This window comes from Diceros bicornis, chromosome 19 (genome assembly GCF_020826845.1).
Source record: "Diceros bicornis minor isolate mBicDic1 chromosome 19, mDicBic1.mat.cur, whole genome shotgun sequence".
Lineage (NCBI taxonomy): Eukaryota > Metazoa > Chordata > Mammalia > Perissodactyla > Rhinocerotidae > Diceros > Diceros bicornis.
The window spans coordinates 51,003,571-51,019,673 of record NC_080758.1 but is presented as its reverse complement, the minus strand read 5'-3'; the positions used below and the strand labels follow the sequence as shown (position 1 = coordinate 51,019,673).

Below are 16,103 nucleotides of genomic sequence, written 5' to 3'. Positions count from 1 at the left end.
CTGTGCCTCTGCTGTCTGTCTGCTTGAGGGCCTGCAGGAGTCGAGCCCTCACCAGGTCTGGCGTGCTCACTGGCAGCTGCGTTCTGATGCTTGGGGCCCCAGGCGCTTTGGCCTTCCTGGGCCCCTTCCTCCATTAAAAAATGTCAGAAATTATATTTTACAACTGCGTTGGTATAAAGATGAAAATATCACTATTATATATTAAAATGCTTTCTTCCTTTTAAAGATCTTCTTTTTCTGATTTTAAAAGAAAGTAAAACATTTTTGTGGGCCCCTAAAAGTATTGTGGCCTCTAGGTCCTGCTCACTGAGGACACATTTTAAAAGTAAAATTTTAAAAAATTATAAAAGATCTACTTTTATAAGGAAACTCAAATTTAGCACATGGAAATTGCATTATAGTGGACCACCCTTTAGGGATTATAAAGAAAATGATATAGCACATTTTTTATTCCAGTAAATGCATTTAAAAATCAGAACTCATTTAAATGTGGTTGGGGGGATTGCAGTTTAAGGTGGCATCCCTAGTCGCCTTGGGGAGTGGTGGACACTTTCCACTTGGGGAATGGGATTGGGTTTTGAGATACCATCTGTGGCCCAGGCTCTCTTTGTTGCAGAAAGCAAAACTCAGCTCCAGCTGGTGCCAGCAGCAAAGGGAACTGACTGGCCGGATGATGGGAAAGCCCAGGCCCATCGAAGCGGGGCTCAGACACTCTCTTGGGTGGTGTATTTTCTCCACCTCAGCCCCCTTCCTCTGTGCCAACCAGGATCCCTACCAGGCTTTGATTCCTCAGTTTGGCTGCCCCAGGGGCTGGAAAGAGCCTCAACAATCCCAGCAAAATCATTGGCGTGGTTGGGGTCTGTGGCCCTATTCTGACCCAGTCACTGTGGCCAGGGGTGGGGGTGGAATGTGCTGATATGCCAGGCTGGGTCACACGGGAGGTGAACCTCTTGGAATGAGCATGGATGAGGAGCGGGTGCTGGGAGGCAGAAACAGCGGGCATGCGCCGGTCCCACTGGTGGCCACTCATGCCCAGCACTAAGGAAGTTGAAAGTGAGGTAGAAAGATGGATGGGGTACAGAACCAGGCTGAGCAGACGAGGTATTACGCTGAACACAAATCTATATTAAAACAGTTGTCCTTTGGCCGCTGGGTGACCTTGAGCATGTCAAAGAGCCTTTCTAGACCTCAGTGTTGTCATCCGGAAAACCCCACCCTTCCTCAGTTCTTGGTGGGGAGGTTGCAAAGATTGACACGTCATGTAAGTAAAATGCTCTGGAAAATGTAATCACTGAGACCAAATACAAAGAAAGTCACAGAATGGATCAAATTGTTTCCATCAATTTATGATAAAATTAACATTAGGGAATCAGTAGATGTGGCAAGATTCTTCATTTTTGTAGGTTTTCAGAGGGTTACAAGGACACTGTCCATATCAGCAAAAGAAGTGGGGATCTAGGATGGGGACCACCTTTGAATTTCTCTTCAGTACACTGAGTTTTTTTAAGCCTTAGGAATAGAAACTTTCAGTCTTCTGTAGATAAAAGTGTGTGTGTGTGCACACGTCTCTGTGAACACATGCATGTGCGCACATACAGAGGGTATGAGGGCTGTTGGCTTCTTCAGGGATGATGGAGTGTAAGCAGATTTTGGAGGTGGGCAGCGGGGTTAGGACGCCAGCTGCCTGCTGGGCCCTGTGGAGAACGGCTGGCCCCAGGCACCTGCTCTCCATCCAAGAACTGCAGGGAGAGAAATCGCCAGCCCCGGGAAAGACCTGGCAATCTGGGTCCGAGTTGTATTAAAAATTCTTTCTGTTTCTGAATGCTGTGGGGCTTTGGGATGTGGGTGTCTTGCCTTACCAGTGCAGGGAAAGTGCCGTCTTCCTTGAAAGAATCCTCTCTCCACCTTGGGGACATGGCCATCTAGAGACCACCACTGTGCCATCTGGCAACTCCTGGAGAATCTCTGTGCTTGTGTCTGGCAGCAGAAGATTGGGGCCACTCATCCAAAGAATTTTTTAAAAATCTGTTTATTGCAAAATAGAACACAGATACAGAAAACCACCCAAATCAAATGTGTGGCTTAATGAGTTATTATAAGGAAAACCCTACTTCAGTTAGGAAATGGAATGTTGCCAGCCTCACAGAAGCCCCTCCATGGCCCCTCCAACCACAGCCCCAGCCCCACTCCTGGCTTTTAGAGCCTCACTGCCTTGTGTTTTCCTTTTTCTAACTGTCACCCAAACGTGTATCTTTGGATACCGTAGTTTACTCTTGTCTACTGACATTTTTTGGATATGTTAAAAGGGGGTCTTTTAAGCCCTTTTTTTAACCTATAGGCTGCCCCCCATCCCCTCCATTTCCTTAAACTTTGTCTTTTGTAGCGTCCAGCTGTCTGCCCCTCTGTCCTCTGTGTTTCCTGCAAAGGGGCAGTTGGATCCAGAGAAGGGGTCAGGCTCAGGTTGGACCCTTTGGAAAGAACGCAGGAAAGAAGCCTCCTCTCAGATTCTTAGAAGCTGATCTTGCTTGAGGCATTTCTTGGTCTTTCTAGCTTTTATTTTTTGTAGTTTTTAAGAGATTTTAAAAATTGTGGCATAATGCAGAAAGATGCTCATATTTTAAACACACGACTAGATGAAGTTTCACCTGTGGGTACTTGTGTGGCCACCAACCGTATCAGGACATGGTGTATTTCCAGCTTCTGAAGGCCCTGGTGTGCCCCTCACAGGCAGTCCCCCAGCAGGCTGGCACTAGCGAAGCCCCTGGCACGCAAATCGGCTTTGTCTGGTTGGGGCTCATACCATATACACTCTCGACTGCGAGAGTCAGCCTGTTGTTGCGTGTATCTGTAACTCATGTTTTCACTGCTGAGGTTGCAGGAAGCCACCGCGGTGCACTTACTCATCCTGCTCTCAGTGGCGACTGAGCGTCTGCGTCTCGCAACTATAGATCACTCTTAGTGACACGTGGGAACGTGGGGCAACAGGCTCCTGATGGCCTCTCCTCCTGTTTCTGCAGCTTGTGTTTGATTACCGGCCAGGCGACATCTTTGGCTGTGTGGCCGACATCGGCTGGATCACAGGACACAGCTACGTAGTGTACGGGCCCCTCTGCAATGGAGCGACCAGCGTCCTTTTTGAGAGCACCCCGGTTTACCCTGATGCTGGTGAGGACTGGGGACCCAAACAGGGTCCCCAGGAGGGAGCGTGAGGAAGGAGGAAGGTTCATAGGAGGGTAGAGCGGAGGCCTGTGCTCTGACCTGGCTGTGGTTCCTGTGGTCCCGTGGCATAGCTGCTGGGTCTTGCACCCTGCCAAGTGGGCTGAAGCCAGGTGCGCAATAGAAGGGGGTCCAATTTGGTGCTGGAAGCCATCTCAGAACCACCCACTCCAGTGTTTCCGTCTCTCTAATGTAGCTGCCTGCCTTCAGCCGTCTCCTCAGCACTGTCCCTCTCACTTCCCTGGCCACCTGACCAGATCCAGCCCTTCCTCAAAGCCCAGGCCAGCTGCCAGCCTCCCCAGGTCTCTCCAGATGGAGGGGGCTTTCCTTGGCCCTGCCACCTGTGCTTTCAGGGCCATTCTGTCAGAAAACGTGTGTGGCCTGGAGCCATCTCCATGAATTGAGATCGCTTCAAGGACGTGGCCATGTCTTGCTCACCTTGGCATCTTCCTCCTATGCAGCACAGTGTCCCCAAGTATTTGTTTTAATGTAATTGAATGGTGGTGGCTCTGCCAGAAGGCTCTTGCCCAAGCATCCCACAGCGCTGCCAGTTATGACCATGGAGCTTGTCACCTCGCCTTGCTCCTCTCCAGCCTCCCGAGAGGACTGCACCCTAGGAAGACTGTATAGGAGGCATAGCTAGGGGATTAAGAGCCATGTCTTAGGTGTGATCTTAGGCACGTCACTTCAGCCACTCAGAGCTCAGCTTCCCATGTGTAGAAGGGATGGTGGTGAGTTGTGGGGTTTATGGGAAATCAGGTGTGTGCTAGGCAGTTGCCCTGCTCCCTGGGGTCATGCAGTGGTGGCTGCCGCTGTCCAGTCACCACTTTAGAGACCATTTAAGTGTGACTGAATACAAGTTCTATGTTAAGGCCACACGGGTTATTTTTAAGATCACAGTACTAGCCCTTTGAACTGATTTCTCGCTATATCATGTGGGATACACCATGTGGATGCAGCCGTCTGGAGCCAGGTGAAGGCTGTTTCCAAATGGGCCAGCCATAGATGGGGTGTGCTGGGAGATGACTGCCACAGGGAATCCTGTCCCAGAGGGCTCCTGCCCCTTTCAGTGATGGAAGTTGAATCCTGGTTTATGAACACATGCAGTTGTTTGCATGTATCCAGCACAGAGCATCTGCTGACTGCTCTCTAAATAGGTTTAAAATAGATAATGTCTGGTGAGCTCTCAGACTGACAGGGAATTTGGGCCTTTTTATAGGTCGGTATTGGGAGACAGTACAGAGGTTAAAGATCAATCAGTTCTACGGTGCCCCAACGGCTGTCCGGCTGTTGCTGAAGTACGGCGATGCCTGGGTGCGGAAGTACGACCGCTCCTCCCTGCGGACCCTGGGGTCAGGTGAGCAGCCTGCTCTGCCGCAGGAGAGGGTGTGCATGCCATGTCAGAGCAATGCAGGCTTCAGAAAGTTTTAATCATGAAAACTCTGTCTCTCGTGATTCAAACAATGCCAGATGCATTGAGTAGAAAGCAGAGGTCCCTCCTGTAAGGCCCTCCCCAGAGCCCACAGTGTTAACCGTCTGGGGCACAATATTCCAGACATTTTCTGTGCCTGAGTTCTGTGCTTCGTCTTTATTATGAGTCCTTACCAACTCCTTAAGGAGCCCTATTCCTTAGTGGCTGCCCAGGATTGCGCTGCAGTAGTCAGTTGTAGTTCACTGTGCACTCCCCTGTGGCTGGGTGTCGATATGCCCAAGTACTGTCATAAATGTCATTCTGCCCTTGTGTGCTGCCCTTACTGTAGACATTTCCACCAGAAAGACGCAAGATCAAAGGTTATCTCCATTTGTAATTTTGATAGCTGCCACCAAGTCACATGATGATAGGGTAACATGGGGTTAGTTCAGACAGTACCAGGAGGTGGAAGGTACCCAGGCCTGTTCTCTCTCCTTTCCCCTGCTGTGTTTCATTTCTGCCCCTACACGTGTTTGTCACGTGTGGTCAGTAGGGAGAACAGGGTGGGGAGGCTCCTTGGGTGAATACGTGGTTCTGCTTGGTGTTTTTTCACGGAGGAAGCATGTGGGGCAGGTAGCACTGGGGATGTGTCTTTCTGCCAAACACGTCCAGGGAAAAGGGAGGTCGGTGACAGTGTGCGTGCGTTCCTTGGTGATGTGGGCATGCAGCGCTGGTACAGGTCTTAGAGCCTGGTTCGCTCTGCTCCCCTTGCCTGCAGTGCCCTGCTGCCGCCTCCCCGCCTCTCAGGATTCCGACTGTCCCTCAGGGCCTTCTCTGTGCCTCTCCTCCCCGTGGATTTCCTTGGTTGCTCTGGCCTCAGGCTCTCCGACGAGCCTGTGCTCCAGTCACAGATATCTGTTCTCGTGCTGACCATCTTGCTGGGTGGGGAGCTCCCAGTCACAGCTGTCTGTGTCCTCGGTACCCCTGTGCCCACACACAGGGAAAGGCAGAGGGTCAGGTGAGGGTTGACTGCTCATTGTGAAGCTGAGCATCTGACCCAGGAGCAGGAGGCCCAGATGCTGTCCTGAGGGCTCCAAACAGAGACTCTGGCTTCTGGAGGACAGTGCTGCCTCCCTATCCAGGACAGGCCTGGGCCCCTGCCGGAGAGACACATTTTCCTGCTCCCAGCTCCTCCCTACTCAGGGCCTGCCTTGTGGTTTAGGTTAGTTTGTGTCTGGATGGCTGAGAATTTTCCAGGTGGGGTCAGCAGAAAGAGTGTTGGGCTCCTTTCTAGATGGTGGTGAGTCTAAGATGCCTCTCTTGGCATGTTGGAGCTTGGAGGGTGAGGCCTGTGTGTTCCTGACTGGGAGCCCATGTAGTTGGAGAGGACCTGCCCTCCACAGCACAGGGGACCTGTGATGTGCCCCTGCCCTCTGGGCCAGGCAGCGCTTGGGGATTGAGAAAAGTGGAGGGGTGGCCAGGGCCACAGAAACTTGCTCAGATCCTGCAGGTATCATCTGCAAGCCACTTGAGTGGGCCTAGGGAGTGAGGTAGGGACAGGGGTGAAGGGTGAGGTCTGAATTTCCAGGTGCACTCACAGGATTCGGTCGCTAAGGAAGACTCACGAAGACCCAAATGACAAGGCACACGCTCTGAGCACGTCAGAAGGAGGTGCTCTGTGGCTGCATTAGAGTGGGGTGCATGCCCCAGCTGAAAGTTCTCAGCCAGGGGTCCCCCGAGGCCCGGTGCAGGCTCCTGTGGTCCTCGCTCCTACGGGCTGTGGCCACATACACTTTCTCTCTTGGGTCAGGCACCACCACCATGTGCATGGAACACCTCTGCACCAGGGAGCCCACACAGAGGCTCAGCTGGGCTCTGTGTATTTTGCTGGTCTTGTGGGCATATTCCTGCCGTGTAATCAGCACCAACAGCAGAGCCCTGCATGGGTTTCCCTGAGACCAGATTATTGATAAACAGTGCTGACACGCAGGTAAAAAGCACCTGGCGACTCCTCAGCTGGGGCACAGAGCAGCGGCGTGGCCCAGGGTGCTTCATGCCTCGGCCAGAGTCAGCAAGGTGCTGGTCTCCTCTTTCGGTGCCACAGCTCAGGCCCATTCGAGGCGGCTGGATTAGCCCTCACAGCACACCAGGCTTTGGGCATGTTGACTTCATTTAATCTTCTCAGTCAGAAGAATCTAGCTTACTCAAGAGTTTTACCCCAAGAGTTGTATTTCTTAAAAAAAAATTTTAAAAACTTTCCATTTCACAAGTAACACATAGATATATTCTTGTTGTGAAAAGAAAAAATTGGAACGTGGAAATGAAAGCTGATGTCCTCTGTGAGCAGTGCTCCAGGGGGCCCTGTTGCTTGTGCACCTTCTGGTGTCTTCTTTGCCGTTAAATTCCTGTGCAAAAGACACAGCTTGGTTCTGAGACGATTTCTTTAACATGAACATCATCACACTGTGCTATTATCCTGTACTGTTTATTTATTTACTTTTGGTGAGGAAGATTAGCCCTGAGCTAACATCTGTTGCCAATCCTCCTCTTTTTGCTGAGGAAGACTGGCCCTGGGCAAACACCTCTGCCCAGCTTCCTCTAGTTTATATGTGGGATGCCTGCCACAGCACGGCTTGATAAGCAGTGCGTAGATCCACTGCCAGGATCCGAACCTGCGAACCCCGGGCTGCCAAAGTAGAGAACTTAACCACTACGCCACCGGGCCAGCCCCTGTAATGTGGATTTTAACTTAACAGTATGCAAAGTTCTCCACATGGTTCTGCCCGGTTGTTTGAAAACTTGCTTATACCCTCCTGTGGGGATTGCTGTGGTCCATGCAGTCACATCCCTGTGGTTGGATATTAGGGCTGTTGGCAGTTTCCCAGCCTATCAACCAGTGCTGCAGTGGCATCTTTTTGCCTCCTTGGGGGTGTATGTGAATGCAGGGGCGAGACACACAACACCCAGCTGCCCTACCAGGACAGGCCTTGGTTAGCTGCTGCATTGTAGGTGGTCCTGAGCAAGAGGCAACCAGTATTGCACCATTTTAGCAAAAGTATATCTCAACTGGTGCATTCTGGCTGAATGGGTGTTTCATTAGGGTAGTGTCTTAGCCGTTCTGGCTGCTATAACACAACACCACAGACTGGGTGGCTTATAAACAACTGGAACTTATTTCTCACAGCTGTAGAGGCTGGGAAGTCCAAGATCAAGGCGCCAGCATGGTTGAGTTCTGGTGAGGGCCTCCTCTTGGTTCACAGATAGGGCCTTCTTACTGTGTCCTCACATGGTGGAAGGGGCGAGAGAGCCTTTGTGATCTCTTTTATAAGAACACTAATCCCATTCCTGAGGGCTCCACTCTCATGACCTAATTGTCTCTCAGAGGTCCCACCTCCTAATACCATCATCTTTGAGGGTTAGGATTTCAACATATGAATTTGGGGGAGAGACAAACATTCAGATCATAGCATGTAGACACTGAGAAGAAGTCAGGCTACAGAGTCAGAGGCCATAAGCACTTCTGTGTATATGTATATACAAATATATAACCACCACCCAGATCAAGCCATGGAAATTCCCAGTCCCCAGAAGGCTCCTATGCCCCCTCCCCGTCAGTAACCCATAACCTTGACCACTGTTTGACTGCTCTCACCATGGATTCATCTTCTTGTTCCTGAACTTCATATACATGGGCTTGTATGGCACGTGCCTCTCTCGTGCCTTCTGCCTATGCTGGGCCGTGACTCTAAGGTGCATCTCTGTTGGCTGTGGCAGCGGTTTGCTCATTTTCATGCTGTATGGTATCCCACTGCATGAAGGAACCGCCATTTATTTCTCCATTCTACTCTTGATAGACAGTTTTAGTTTTTGGCTGCTGTGAACATCTTTGTTCATGTCTACTTTTGGTGGAAACATGCACTTATTTCTGTGGGATATACGCCAGGAGTAACATTTTTGAGTAATAGGATAAACATATCTTTCGAGTCCATCCCAAACAGTTGTCCAAAGTAGTTGTATCGGGTATATACACTTTTAAATATTAAGACATCCAAATTGCTCCCCAAAATTTCTGTACCAAATTATGCTCCCACTGTGTATGTGAGATTTTGTTTCCTCCACATTCTTGTCAATTTTTAGATTTTTGATCCTCTAATGATGAAAGTACCTCATAGTAATTTGTGTTTCTTTGATGGCCATAACACCACGGATCTCATGGCTTTTTCAAGGCTTCTTTTATGTCCTTCGGGAAAATTATAGAGCTGTTTTCCCCTTAAAAATCTATTCCTTTTGGTTTCCAGTTTATTGAGGTTTAGAAATATCTTTTTTCTCTTGTGTGTGGTTTCAGTGGGAGAGCCAATCAACCTCGAGGCCTGGGAGTGGCTCCACAATGTGGTGGGGGACAGCAGATGTACGCTGGTGGACACCTGGTGGCAGACAGGTGAGAGCGTCCCTGAGGAGGAGGGGTCAGGGCACGCCTGGAGAAGCGGGTGCGGGGCTGGCTCCGTGGGACCTCCTGTGACAGCTGTGCTCTCATGTTAGTGAACTGAGATGGTGCAGCTAAGTGCCCAGTCCAGAGGATCAAGTGTGAGGCTATGCAATCCAACTGCCCCTCAGCGTATGTGATTGCTGAAAACCTAGTGTCTGGAGCGAGAAAGCTCAGAGGTGTAAGACTTGGGATGTGTCATGACTGCTCTGAGCCCCGGTTTCCTTGTTTGTAAAAAGGGAGTGCTCACTTACAGGCCCTGGCTGAGGATGGAATGAGATGATGCAACTAATGCGTCTTGCCCCAGGCCTGATGTGTAGTTGGTGCTGAGCTAAATGTCCACCTTCCTTGTAGGGCTGCTTTGTGAACACAGGCACATTGGATGAGCATGGAGTCTGCTGTTTAGGGGACGATGAGTCTTATTTAAATTTTAGTGGGAAAGGAATTTTTTTTGTGCCATTTTCTTTTGATTTGCCCCCTCTTCTCTTGGGTTTCTGACTGGATGTTTGGGGCAAGAGACCACCACTGATGTAGTAAATGTAGCTCTCTGAGGTCTCATCCTTCAAGAAGCCAGAAAGTGAGACATTCCGTATAGCTCAGTTGTCATCCATTCGGGAAGGCACGGGACAGAGATCCTCGACAGCTGAGTCTTATGAGGCATTTCCATGCAGGCTGATAGAGGAAAGTGTTTGGTCTGTGGGGAATGGGTACTGGCCCAGAAGCAATTCTTTTCTTCCATCTTCCTGTGCAAGTAGGTGGGCTCTGCCCTTTCCCACCGAAGGAAGGCTCGACAGGCAGGGACCTTGGATGAGGGGAAGCCAGCAGCCACCCTGCTGGGGAGCACTGCAGCTCCTGGGACTGAACCCCCCACCTCAGGCCCCACCCTCATTTCCACAGTGGAGGGGACCAGAACCCAAGTCTGGTTTTGCCTCAGACAAAGGTCCTTATGTCCCTGCCTGTTTCCTTGCCCCACACAGGGGCAGTTCCACCCACCTCCCACTCTGGGAGAGCACCTGTGTGTCCACCACGGCCCTGCTGACAGCATGGTCTGGATAAATGTGTCACTAGTCCCTAGGCCCACCTGGCGTTTCTTCCCCTTCCTGCAGAAACGGGTGGCATCTGCATAGCACCACGGCCCTCAGAAGAAGGAGCAGAAATCCTCCCCGGCATGGCAATGAGGCCTTTTTTTGGCATCATCCCGGTTCTCATGGATGAGCAGGTGAGTGAGGGCCTCGCAGAGGCATCTCCCTCCTCCGCATGTGCCCTTCCGAGCTACTGTGCTCCTTTCCACTCTCCTGGCCTCCTCTGCCCCCTCCCATGTCGTGCGTGCCCAGGGTCTGGAGGGGTGGAAGGGCAGGCGTCCTCACGCAGCAGTCACTGCGCAGTCTCCTCTCAGAGACACAGTGGATAAAACTGCCATGTGGGCGAGCTCAGGGTCCTCCTCAGAAGCCCTCGGGGGGCGGGTTCCTTGCAGAGGAGAAAGCTCTGGGCAGTTCCTTTTGGGGCACGCTCGTCATTTTTCTGCCTCTGGCCAAGCAGTTAGGAGAAGATGCTGACTGCCAGTTTTCGATTCTCGGTCTGCCCGTTGTCTCACACATCTCACATGTCTCCCGGGTCTGCAGGGGAACGTCGTGGAGGGCGGCGATGTCTCAGGGGCTCTGTGCCTCTCCCAGGCCTGGCCGGGCATGGCCAGGACCATCTACGGAGACCACCAGAGATTCCTGGACACCTACTTCAAGGCTTATCCAGGTGAGCCAGCTGCAGTGGTATCAGGTCACGCCTTTTTGCACCCTGCTGGAATCATGGCCTCAGAGAAACGTCTGAGGTCATGGTGATCGTGAGTGTAGGGCAGCCTCGCGTGAGAACAGGCTCTTTGGAGGACGAGTTTGACTCCTGCCCCCTCCCCTTTACCTCTCTGACTTTCCTTGTCTCTGCAATGGGAACAGTCCCACCTCAGGGAGCTCCCTGGGGTCAGTGGGAGTGCTCGCACAGCCCTTAGCACCTGGCCTGCCGGGGTGTGCACTCCTCAGGCTATTAGGAAAGAAGAGGGAGGAAACCACCTTGGAAGACTGTCGTCATGGCTGCGAGTTTTCTTCTGGTTTACTTCTGATTTTTCCCCCAGTTTGCTTTTGTGTCATTGGGTTGTAAATTCATTTACACAGTGCCTGCTGGAACCAATCATCTCAAGCTTGTAAATGAGACTCACTTTTTGGGAAGCTCAAGCATGCCCCTTGTATATCTTCTGCTCCCCAGACATATGCAGTCTTGAGTCCTCATATTCTGCTGTCTCCAAGCCATCTGCCCTTTCACTAGCACACAGCCAGACAGCACCAACTAGAGGGGTGGCAAGGAGGGCCAGCAGGCAGGAAATCAGCAGGGCACGGGCTTCAGAGCTCTCTTCTGTAGAGTGAGGTCAGGACGTGGGTCCTGTTGTATCTCTCATGGAACAATGGGAGCCCTGCTGGCTCCTAGTTCAAAGGTACTGGTGCTGAATTCCCTTGCTGTGGTGCAGGCTACTACTTTACTGGAGATGGGGCTCACCGAACCGAGGGCGGCTATTACCAGATCACAGGGCGGATGGACGATGTCATCAACATCAGTGGCCACCGGCTGGGCACCGCGGAGATCGAGGATGCGATGGTGAGCACAGGCTAGGCCTTCTCCTTTGCTCCTGTGCCTCCACAAGGCTCTACTGGCCTCAGATTGGAGTGGTAATTTGCATGCTGACTCAGGTGTCTCACCTCCCACGTATTTTGCCTTGTCGTTGTGTTATGCACAGGCTAACCACCCCGCAGTGCCAGAGACCGCTGTCATTGGCTACCCCCACGACATCAAAGGAGAAGGTGAGCATCCACATAAGGAACTCCTCCAATTCCTGGTCTTACACCCTTCAAGGCACCTCTGTAAAAATAACAGACTCCAGAGGATGGACAGGTGGTAGGGTGTTTCTATGGGTCAAGCTGTTGGTTTTCTTCTCTTTCCAGTGGAGGTTTTGGGCGGGAAGGCTGAACAGCACACGTTAGACTAGGGCCAGATTTCTGAAATGCCCTAGCTCTGCTGTCCTTTAAAGACACTCATCCGCAAGCAGCCGTGACCTGTTTGGCCCCCAGCTGAGCTTGAGGTGCCTCTGGCGGCCCTGTTACAGAGGACCTATAATGAAATGCCCTGCCCTGCTCTCAGTGTCTCCTTGCACGTGTTCGGTCACAGCACCTGGTGCCAACTCTGCGGCCGTCACACTGCCAGCAGATTGGAGTGTGCCCTGGAGCAGCTCTTTTGCTGCTCTGGGACTCTTTTTGGAGGAATTTGACCTGTGGTTCCCACGGCACAGCAACACGCCAGGGGAACGCAGAATGAGTGAGCAGAATGGTCTTTACTGAGGACATACTGTTCCAAAGCCTGCTGGTTTCTAAGCGGGTGGGTCTGGGAAGGGGCAGGATCACCTGAGTGTTATAATGAGAGGTGCACAGTGGCCACACTGGCCTGGCTGGTGTGACCCAGACACTCGCTGACCCTATGCTGCACTGCTGGGCAGACTGACCTCTAACGCCCAGCCGAATGGCCTGGGATTGCATGCTCTCCTTCCTGCTGTCAGGGACATCCTGTGTCAAAGTGTGTCCCAAATGTCACTTGGCTTCCTGCCACATTTGTGTGGCATTATTTGTGTTCCATTATTTACTCAAACATTTTCTCTAAATTGACCCACTGTAAAATTTAACATTTAAGTGCTTTAAAAAAAGCATTTTCAGTTGCCATGAGAAGGATGTGCCCATGAGGGGGTTGTCCATTTGTTAACGGGAGACTGGGATGTGTGGGAGAGCTGTTAGAGATTGGAAGGGGCCAGAGATGGGAACAGGTCCTCACGTGGGACTCTTAGAGGCCTTGGGCCACTTCATGCTCACATCAGCAGCTCTTAGCACCTCTTCCCTGCATCCTAAGCAACTCTAGTATTGCCAGGTCTTAATGTCTGCCAGGCTGGTGGGGGAGAATTTGTATATCATGGGTATGATGATATGCATTTTCCTGATTTCTAACAAACTTGAGCATCTATCCATTTTAATACAAGAGCAACCCATTAACAGTTCTTGGTGAGCTCTGAAGCCCTCTGCAAAGGCTGTCGTGTATTTATTTGTCCCCACTCTGTTTGTTTGCACTTGATTTGACCGATGTGCTGTGCCTCTGCCATTGGCCTGTCTCAGCAGTCCCTGAGCTCAGCCTTGTGCACCTCCTCCTGGTTCTCAGCCGGCTCCTCCTCCCATGTCGAGGCTTTCCTGACGCATCTCTGCTCTCACAACTCAACAATCCAGGCCCACTTCCAGTCTCATCTCATTAGAGATACAAGTGACTGCCAGGGAAGGGCACCAATTAGAGATGAGGGGGAAACACGGCAGGGCAGCATGTCCATTGTGACCCCAGTAGGGTTTAAAAGGTGGTTGTATATGCCTAGAAATTAAGTTTAAAATTTGGGTCTGGGGATAGCAGCCAGCAGCCCTGAGAACCTGCTCAGTGTGGGCCCCGTGCAGGCGCTGTCACCATTCAATCCTGACATGCAGCCGTGAGGCAGGTACTGTCAGCTCCCCATCTTACCAGCAGAAAACTGCAGCACAGAGTGGTTAAGTGGCTTGCCCAAGGTCACACAGCTAGCAAGTGGCAGAGCCAGGATTTGGAGCCAGAGCAGTCCCTCCTAACCATTATACCACACTGCCTCTCAGGGGAGGGATGAAAGGAGAGAGGCAGGGAGGGGAGGTGCAGTTTTATTTTATATACTTCTACAGTGTTTTAATTTTTGGTAATATGTGTTGCTTTGGTGGTTTTTACACTTTAATTAAATTTGGTTAGACCCACGGCAGACCTCTCGGTTGGCCTTCCCAGCCAGCTCAGGTGTTGGCTTCGCCCCCTTCCTCTGAGCCCCTGTGTATGGACCTAGACTGCCTGGCATCTCAACTCCCAAGATGAAAAAATGCAGCTCTTTCCCTAAAGATCTCACAACCTAGTGGAGTGGGCACTCCACTAGGGGGGACCAACAACCATTTACACACAGCAAGTGCCACAGCTCAATTCATGGACAGAGTCAGAAAAGGTAGCTGAACACAGAGTGTAAGGCAGCTGAACTGGGACTTGAGGGATGAATAGGAGTTTGCCAGGTAGAAATGGGGGGGCCTTCAGGCAAAGGCTCTAGGTCTTTACAGACTGTAGCTTATTCAGGAAACAGGCATCTACTGATGCAGTTAGCCAGCACTTGTTGAGCACCTACTCTGTTCCAGGCACAGTTCTGGATGCTGGGGACATAGCAGTGAGTGAAACAGACAAAAGTCCCTGCTCCGTAGAGCTGACATGCTGGAGGGTCAGGAAGCAGAGGGGAGAGACAGTCAATCAACCATAACATGATCAGTGAGGACACTACCAGCGTGTTAGGTGATATGTGCCAGGGGAGAATTAGATGGGGTGGAACTGACGCAGGAACAAACAGGCTAGTGAACAACAGGAGGGCTGTAGAGATGGAAACTTCATGTGTGAGCGAGGACACTGCAGGTCAGTGGGGAAGGGACAGACTGTCCAAAATGGTGCTGGGACAAGTGACTGCTCATATGGAGAAGAAAATGAAATCAGATCCCTATGTCACACCACATAACGAGATTATCCCAGGTGGATGAAAAAGAAATGTATTTAGAGACCTGTGGGAGCCAGGTCTGTAAATTAACAGCCAGCCAGCCTGTAAATCCTTTCTGGAACATGGTAGGATATCAACAAACAAAACACAGTGTCTGTGCTAAAACAGGGGTCAGCCAGCACTGCCCTCAGAGCCCCTGCTGTGACAGAACTGTCCTTCTCTGCCCTCCAGTACAGCAGCCACTAGCTACACGTGGCTCATGCAACTGAGGAATGGCATTTTTAACTCAATTTAAATTTAAATGGCCACTGTGGCCAGTGCTTACCATGTTGGACACGTGCCCACAAGGTTAGTGCCACGTGCCATGTCTCCATGCACTGTCTCATGGGAGCTCTTAGTAAGTCTCCCATCAGCCCACATTCTGGGCTATTTCACAGGTTCGGGGACAGTTAGAGAGGTTAAGTCCCATGTCCAAGGTCACATGCACAGCTGGTCAAGACCATAGGTGCAGTGCCAAGCTCTTGACCACACATGCTCGCCCACCTGGGATATTCAGAGGAGCTGTTAGAATTGCTTCCGGTTTGATGAAAATGATAATGCATCTTTAGGGCTGCCACTAAAGAAACCAGCTGGTACAAGGGCACCAACATTTGGTGCCCAACAAGGGCACCATTTGGATTTAGAGTGATTTGTGTACAGCACTCTGCCTCAGAAGGTAGTTTGGGGTCTGACATGTCCCAAACCTTGGCTTTCCTTCCAGCCGCATTTGCCTTCATCGTGTTGAGAGACAACGCAGGTGACTCTGACGTGGTGGTGAATGAGCTCCGGTTAGCAGTGGCTACCAAGATTGCCAAGTATGCCGTGCCTGATGAGATCCTGGTGAGTGGAACTTCCACCTCAGGTGCGACTGTCCTGCTTGTTTTTAGCCTCCTTTTTCGAGTCCCACAATTAACAAGTAACTGTGATCCCTTCCATAAACAGCAAGACTGACATTAGCTGTTTGGTTTTCTGGGTGGTAGGTGAGGATCGTGGGTTGCTGCATCCTCAGAGAGACAGGGAGTGGTGCAGAGTGACAGCAGCAGTTTACACAACTCACCTGTTTAGGGGATAGTGTTGGGCAAGATGAGATGCTCTCTTTGGTACATGGAGCCTAGTTACAGGACAGGAAGAAAAGTAGAGATTTTAAATAGAGAAACATGTGGGAAGTCCCAGAGTTCTCCAGCCCATGTGGCTTCTGAACACATTTCCTGGTGCCGGTGAGGGAGATACCGCCAGACCCCTATCTGAGGGAGTCTGTGTTGCAGTCAGTTCTGGGGAAGAATTGGGCCACCTTTTTAGCCCTGTTAGTTAGCTCTTTACTCCTTTCTTTGTTAACATTTCCCTCA

At 51.1% G+C, this 16,103-nt stretch overlaps 1 protein-coding gene across 1 annotated transcript in view; it reads left to right on the top strand.

The window, feature by feature from the left end:
* ACSS1 (acyl-CoA synthetase short chain family member 1) overlaps positions 1–16,103 on the top strand; it is a 54,190-nt gene that overhangs the window by 35,717 nt on the left and 2,370 nt on the right. Inside the window, exons 6-13 of the mRNA XM_058563348.1 lie at positions 3,018–3,165; positions 4,436–4,573; positions 8,973–9,065; positions 10,217–10,329; positions 10,733–10,859; positions 11,623–11,750; positions 11,890–11,953; positions 15,479–15,597. Of these exons, the coding sequence (XP_058419331.1) occupies positions 3,018–3,165; positions 4,436–4,573; positions 8,973–9,065; positions 10,217–10,329; positions 10,733–10,859; positions 11,623–11,750; positions 11,890–11,953; positions 15,479–15,597 (930 nt within the window). The remainder of the gene's footprint in view (positions 1–3,017; positions 3,166–4,435; positions 4,574–8,972; positions 9,066–10,216; positions 10,330–10,732; positions 10,860–11,622; positions 11,751–11,889; positions 11,954–15,478; positions 15,598–16,103) is intronic.